At 40.0% G+C, this 8,095-nt stretch overlaps 1 protein-coding gene across 6 annotated transcripts in view; it reads right to left on the bottom strand.

Annotated features, from left to right (window-relative positions):
• MRPL1 (mitochondrial ribosomal protein L1) overlaps positions 1-8,095 on the bottom strand; it is an 84,939-nt gene continuing 76,844 nt past the window's right edge. For all 6 annotated transcript variants that reach the window (XM_037529478.2, XM_037529477.2, XM_037529479.2 and 3 more), the window contains 2 exons: positions 1,821-1,902; positions 1-466 (listed from right to left, as the gene is read on the bottom strand). In XM_037529478.2, coding sequence (XP_037385375.1) covers positions 348-466; positions 1,821-1,902 — 201 coding nt within the window. In that variant the 3' untranslated portion in view covers positions 1-347. The remainder of the gene's footprint in view (positions 467-1,820; positions 1,903-8,095) is intronic.

Raw genomic sequence — 8,095 nt, 5'->3', positions numbered from 1 at the left:
TGCTTTTTATTATTTATTTATTTTTTAAAAAGATTTATTTTTATTTATTTATACAAGCACTGGATACAGTCAGAAGCACAGGAGGGTGAGGGAATTCACCAGAGCCAGAGCGGGGAGCAGAGCAGACAGAAGGACAGAAGTACACTCCTGAGGGGAGCAGTGGGCGGCAGGAGAGGTCTCCGCGCCATATGGGACCCTCCTCCGGTGGCCGGGGAGCAGCTGGGGATCAAACCAGTGCTGCAGAGGCTGCGGGCAGCTTCGCAACCCAGAGCTCAACCGCTGCGCCACAGGGGAGGCCCTCTCTGTTGCTTTTTAATTACCAATAATAACTTCACAATGCAGCACTGTTAGGCAGGTACTTTATTATTTCCTTTAGTTTCTGCTTCTTTAGGCAACAGCGGCTCCATCTTTAGTAACAAACCTTCACTTGTTGAACTTCGAAGGAAAGCCCGTATCACAAAGGGTCCTGAAAACAAAGATAAGAACCAACTTTCATTTTATGCCATGGATACCAAAGGAACAAATGTAAACATACAACAAGAAAGCTTACAGGACTTGTTATATTTTCACTTGAGAAGTACGGTTTACTGAACTAATATTTTGAATTATAAAAGGAAGATCATTTCTAGAGTAGAAGACAAACTAGCTGTACTCTAGAATATTAGAGATTTATCCTTGAAACAACATATATTCACCAAAAATTCATTTTTCTCTTCCAGAAGATAATCACCTAGAATTTACTTTATTGCAAAGTCAACAGTGAAGTGAGCAGGTGGTGATATTTATATTTGATGGCAATATTCTAAATATTTACCTAAAACAGTACAGCTGCTACCTCTGTGTTACCAAACAGAAAATTCTCTAAAAAATTAAAAAGCTTTCAATAAGAAAAACATTAAGGGACTTAATTTAAAATGGCAAAAAGAAGTTAACTCCACAGCTTTGAAAGATTTACTTTCCATCCGTCGACTTATGCTATAGTCTCAGAGGCTCCCCTTTAGAGAAATCAAAATTCTCTGTGGAATATAAGGATCCATACACAAACAAATGAGGTACACATTCATCCATGTGTTTAACTCCCAAAGAAGGTGAAAAATCATTTAGAATTATGTTTAATTATATACTTGTTTATAAAGCAAAAGCTGACAGATTCCTGTAATGGTAAGCCTATAAGTGAACTGTCAATTGAGTGTAATGGACCCTTGCTTGGCTTTAACCAGCTGGGAGTGAAATTTGTCTGTGGAAAGAATGTGAATGGCATGTAATACAGTGATAAGGTCACTGGAGAGGTTCCTAGCCTACTACACAACTTCTACATCTTGACCACGTTTCATTATACTCCATAATCACCCTAATTATAATAAGACATGACTCTTGTGACATGATTAAAAATCTTGTTTCTTTTCTGAAATAAATAGGATTAAGAAAGTCAATTGTTAGTGCCAGTGCCAGTGCCAATAAATGGTCTGATTTCAAAATATCATTTCATAAATGGTTTTAGATTTTAGTTAACACTATTCTAAGTTAAAAGGCTAGGAGTTACAGCTTTTTGTCAAATTTTATTATGTTTAATGGTAAAATAATGTGGGAATTTACAAAGATTTCAGAATATATTCTTTATTAACATTAAAGTGGTCTCCTCTCTAAACAACTACAACTTATTAATAAGGTAATTAAGAATCATTTGGAGAATCCAATTTTATTTAATCCTTAGAAATACTATTGCTGCTGTAGTTAGATGTTAACTGGATTTCTCAATATTTTACATTTTTAAATCATTACTGGAGTAGTAAGGAAATCTACTCCAGCAAATCACTTACCCAAATTTAGTGGTCTATGTTTACAAACTTCATTGATAACTGCCTGGATATTGGCAGCTATCTGGTCACTTGACATATCCAGCTGAAAGAAAGAATATTAATTATGTGCAAGTGAGAAGATAATACAATTTTTGGTAATTGCATTATTTATTATAGACAGTGTTTTTCAAACATTCAACTAACAACAAATTACCTAAGGGACCCTACAGTGAAAGAAAAAACTTCCATAGTTCTTTCAGAATGCTACATTCACATGTCTTTGCATGTCAAGACTTAATTGCCTTTCAGAACATATTATAGCAAAGTATTTTGAAGTTGTTCCACTTAAGATTCCTTAAATAGCAAGTATCTTCCCCAAAGCATATCCTGAGGCAGAAGAAACCATCCTTCTACCTGAACACCCAAAGAAGTAGTGATATTTTCGGTCGGTGGGGAGCAACATGGCAGCGAGGAGACGCTGCGAGTAAGATCTCCCATTAAAAAAAGTTAATAGGGAGGAAAAGCGGCAGGTCCCAGTGAGAAGTGGGACACGGAAGATAAACGGGTGACTCCAGCAAACTGCCCGAAGAAGAAAGTGGCCATAAAAGAGGACTAGAAGGGAGGGAAGCGCAGAACCCTGCTCCCCTCCCCCGCCCACAGAGGCGGCACTCTCCGACCGGCAGAGAGGAGGGAAACAACAAATCAAAACAACCAACAAGAACAAACGACGCAGCAAGCGGGACTGTGAATGGAAAGGAACTATTGCAGCCACCACACCCCGTGAACGGGAGCTGAGGCGAACCCTGCAGGATCCGCCGCGGCGGTGAGGGAACGGCTCCGGGCGCCAATAGAGAAGAACAAAGACCCCGGGAGACGCGCACACAGCCCGGGCTGCCAGTAAGCTGGCGCGGAAACGCGGCGCGCTCGGGGAGCTTGAAAAGCAAGTGCAGACCGGAATCGCGGCTGCCCAGGTACCCGCGCCTGCGACCTAGGCTTGCGGGGAGACGCGCGGAGGTCCTCACTGAGGTGAAGGTCCCTCCCTGAGTGAGCAGGAACCAGGCACCCGGGCACGGGAGCAGTGCAAAAGGCGCCATTCCCGCGCCACTGAACTGGGCTACAGCCCGCGTCCTGGACCTGAGGGCTTTGAACTGAGACCCGGGGCACGAAAATTCGGGGCGTGGGTTCTCCACGACGGTGGGGCACAAGGCAGACACAGCACCCCAAAGCTGTTGAGGTGTACCCTACCATTCCCGCTCTGCTCCCTGTCCCACGGGGTTGGGGGGACGAAAAACAGCCCCCCAAGGACACTAGGAGAGATCTCTGGCGCCACCTAGTGACCAGGAAAAAAAAAGTCACTAACACCCCATAGAACAGGAAATTTCTTAAGACTGCTTGAAAAGGGCAGAAGGCTTCTGCAGTGGCCAGCCGGGAAGTTATTCCACGCCAGGCCCCTTCCCACCAGCAGTCTGAGCCCACAGAGGGAGCAGGCACTCACGTCCGGGGCAGACCGGGGGCGCAGAAGAGTGTGCCTGAAACCGGAGGCGCAGGGACTGCATCCCGCTTCGCCATTTGAGAACAGGGACATTTCTTCAGTAAAAACTGCCTAAAACCAGCAGAAAGCTCCCCCAGAAGGCAGAGATGGCTCCTGGAAGAGCCAGAGGGGAGCGGAGAAGTTCACCCAAGATGCCAGTCAGTCCGAGCATCACAGTGTCCCAACGCATACGACAAATTAGAAAACAGACAGTAGGGAGTAGAAGAACCACACGCAACCTAACAACTCCTCAGGAAAGAAGCACACCACAAAAAGAAAACCACTCCCCAGATTGCAACGACAGCAACTTGGAAGAACTTCTGAGCCTTCCAGAAAGAGAATTTAAAATTGCCATGATTAAAAAAGTGATGGATCAGAAGAAGGAAATTGAGTCCCTAAAGAGGGAAAACAATGGTCAGAAGAATGAAATTGAGTCCCTAAAGAGGGAAGTAAAAGAAATGCAGGAGATCAAAGAATTAATGGAGGAACTAAAGAACTCCGGAAAAGCAAGGAAAGCAGAATAGATGAAATGGAAGAACGAATGAGTTCTCTTGAAGACACGGAAATAAAAAGAACCAAAACAGAAAAGGAAAGAGAAGTACGAAGGAAAAAGAATGAAGAAAGACTTCGCGAACTATCTGACTCCATGAGGAAAGGAAATATAAGAGTTATAGGAATTCCAGAAGGAGAGGAGAGAGATGTAGGAACAGAGAAAATATTCCAGGAGATAATTGAAGAGAACTTCCCAAATGCGAAGAAGGAGCTGAAAATTGATATACAAGAAGCAAGAAGAACACCAAACTTCCACGACGAAAGGAAAAACACAGCAAGACACATAATAGTAAAGCTCCCAAGAATCCAGGACAAGGAAAAAATAATGAAGCTGACAAGAGGGAAGAAACAGATAACATTCAAAGGAAAACCAATCAGGCTGACATCAGACTTCTCTGAAGAAACACTACGGGCAAGGAGAGAGTGGAGGGACATAGTCAACAGACTCAAGAAAACAGATGCCAACCAAGAATACTCTATCCCGAAAGCTCTCTTTCCTCCATGAAGAAGAATATGGACCTTCCCAGACAAGAGAAACTCCGGAATTTCATTACGAATAAACCCCCACTCCAAAAAATACTACAAAGGACTCCTAAAGCCAGAACCTCAGAGGGACGAATAACAACGAAAAGAAGACCAAAAAAAAAAAAAGTTATTAAAAGAATAAATAAAATCAAAGGAAAGACAAACATAATGGCAAATACAGATGCTAACATATCAATATTAACTCTAAATGTAAATGGACTAAACTCTTCAATAAAAGACACAGAGTTGCAGCCTGGATTAAGAAACAAAACCCAACCGTTTGCTGTCTCCAGGAAACACATTTAGCTACAAAAGATACAAATAGGCTCAAAGTCAAAGGATGGAAAACAATCCTACAAGCAAATGGGCCAAAAAAGAAAGCAGGAACAGCTATACTTATATCAGATAAAACAGACTTCAAACTCAAAAAAATAAAAAGAGACCCCAATGGTCACTACATTATGATTAAGGGGACAATACTTCAAGAAGAAATAACACTCATTAACATATACTCACCAAACGAAAGAGCACCAAAATATATCAGACAACTGTTGTCCTCTCTGAAAACAGACATCAGAGAAAACACATACGTAGTGGGAGACTTCAACACACCACTATCAACAATGGATAGATCAACAAGACAAAAAATAAGTAAAGAAACTAAAGCTCTAAATAAGGACCTAGAGCATTTGGGCTTAACAGACATCTATAGAACACTAAACCCAAAAAAACGGAGTACAATTTTTCTCAAGCGCACACGGATCATTCTCCAGGATCGATCACATACTGGGGCACAAGACAAACATCAACAGATACACCAAGATTGACATCATACCAACCATCTTTTCTGACCACGAAGGCATCAAACTAGAAATAAATCATAAAAAGAAGGCAAGGAACTATCCTACCTCATGGAGATTAAAAGCCACACTACTGGAAGACCACTGGACTAACGAGGAGATCAAAGAAGAAATTAAAAAATTCTTTGAATTGAATGACAAGGAGGACACCAATATCCTAAATGTATGGGATGCAGCAAAAGCAGTAATAAGAGGAAAATATATAGCAATAGAGCTCACATCAAAAACAAGAAAGAACTCAAAGAAACAACCTAATCTCGAAGCTCAAAGATCTAGAAAAAGAACAACAAAAAACCCCAGAACCAGTAGAAGAAAAGAAATAATAAAAACCAAAGCAGAAATAAATGAAATTGAAACTAAAAAAACAATCCAAAAGATCAATGAAACCAAGAGCTGGTTCTTTGAAAAAATAAATAAAATAGACAAACCCCTAGCCAGGCTCACAAAGGAAAAAAGGGAGAAAGCCAAAATAACACAGGATCATAAATGAAAGAGGAGAAATCACAACGGACACAGCAGAAATCAAAAGAATAATCAGTAACTACTATGAACAGTTATATGGAAACAAGTTCAACAATCTAGAGGAGATGGACAAATTCCTACAACTCTACAATCACCCAAAGCTAGATAAAGAAGAAATAGAACACCTAAACAGACCAATTACAAGCAGCGAAATTGAAATGGTAATCAAAAACCTCCCCAAAAACAAAAGCCCAGGACCTGATGGATTTACAAATGAATTCTACCAAACATTCAGAGACGAATTAGTGCCTATCCTTCACAAACTCTTCCAAAAATTGAGAAGGAAGGGACAATACCAAACACGTTCTATGAAGCCAATATTACACTAATACCAAAACCGAATAAGGACAACACAAAAAAGGAAAAACTATAGGCCAATCTCCCTAATGAACACTGATGCAAAAATCCTCAATAAAATTTTAGCTATCAGAATCCAACAATGTATCCATAAGATAATTCACCACGACCAAGTTGGATTCATTCCAGGGGCACAAGGATGGTTTAACATCCGAAAATCAATCAACGTTATCCAACACATCAACAAAAAGAAATATAAAACCATATGATAATATCAATAGATGCTGAGAAAGCTTTCGACAAAGTGCAACACCCATTCATGATAAAAGCCCTTGAAATTCTTGGGATACAAGGAACATACCTCAACATCATAAAGGCCATCTATGACAAGCCACAGCCAGTATCATTCTCAATGGTGAAAAGCTGAAAGCAATTCCATTAAGATCTGGAACAAGACAAGGATGTCCATCTCACCACTGCTTTTCAATATAATACTGGAAGTCCTAGCCAGAGCAATAAGACAAGAGAAAGACATCAAGGAATCCAAATAGGAAAAGAAGAAGTCAACTATCACTATTTGCAGATGATATGATAATATACATAGAGAACCCCAAAATCTCCACAGAAAAACTATTCAACTCATCAATCAGTTCAGTAAAGTGGCAGGATACAAAATCAACATGCAAAAGTCAGTAGCCTTCCTATACAAACATAATAAAGAGAAGAAGAAATCAAAAAAACCAACCCCTTTTATTATTGAAACAAAAAATCAAATATTTGGGAATAAATCTAACAAAAGAGGTAAAGGACCTATACAAAGAAAACTATAAACACTGTTAAAAGAAATAGAAGAAGACACAAAGAAATGGAAAGACATCCCTGCTCATGGATTGGAAGAATAAACATTATTAAAATGGCCATCCTACCAAAAGCAATATACAGATTCAATGCTATTCCAATCAAAATCTCAATGGCATTCTTCAAAGAAATAGAGCAATTATTGATGAAATTCATATGGAATCACCAAAAACCCCGAATAGCCAAAGCTCTACTGAAAAAAAGAAGGAATGGAGGCATCACACTCCCAGACTTCAACTATACTACAAAGCCATAATCATCAAAACTGCATGGTATTGGAACAAGAACAGACATACAGACCAATGGAATCGAATAGAAAATCCAGAAATAAACCCACAGATTTATGGTCAACTAATCTTTGACAAAGGAGCAAAGACTATGCATTGGAGCAAAGAAAGTTTGTTCAATAAATGGTGCTGGGAAAACTGGGTCGCTACATGCAAAAGAATGAAGCTTGCCACTACCTCACACCATACACAAAAATCAACAAAAATGGATTAAGAACTAGACATAAGACCTGAACCATAAAATACATAGAAGGAAATATAGGCGAACACACGGGATTTGCACATCAAAGACATCTTTACAGACACATCACCCAAAGCAGTGATAGTGAAGACAAGATAAACAGCTGGGACTACATCAAATTAAGAGCTTCTGCACCAGCAAAAAAGACAATAACAAAAACAAAGAGAAACCCCACCAACTGGGAGAACATTTTTGCACCCACACTAATGATAAAGGACTGATTCACAAAATCTGCAAAGAGCTGATGAGACTCAGCAACAACAAAGAAAAATAATCCAGTCAAAAAAATGGCAGAAGAGGCTAAAAGAAACTTCTCTGAAGAGGAAATGCAAATGGCCAACAGACAATATGAAAATGTTCAACATCACTTGCAATCAGGGAAATGCAAATCAAAACTACCATGAATACCATCTCACACCAGTGAGAATGGCACATATTAAAAAAACTAGCAACAACAAATGTTGGCGAGGATGTGGAGAAAAAGGAACTCTCCTGCACTGTTGGTGGAGTGCAAACTGGTCCAACCACTATGGAGAGCTGTGTGAGATTTCTGGACCTACTAAACATAGAGCTTCCATATGATCCAGCAATTCCCAGCTCCTAAGGTATTTACCCAAAGGACA

The sequence above is a fragment of the Talpa occidentalis genome, unplaced genomic scaffold, assembly GCF_014898055.3.
Source record: "Talpa occidentalis isolate TD23 unplaced genomic scaffold, MPIMG_talOcc4v2.1 talOcc4.6, whole genome shotgun sequence".
Classification (NCBI taxonomy): domain Eukaryota; kingdom Metazoa; phylum Chordata; class Mammalia; order Eulipotyphla; family Talpidae; genus Talpa; species Talpa occidentalis.
This window is presented reverse-complemented; position numbering and strand designations above follow the sequence as displayed.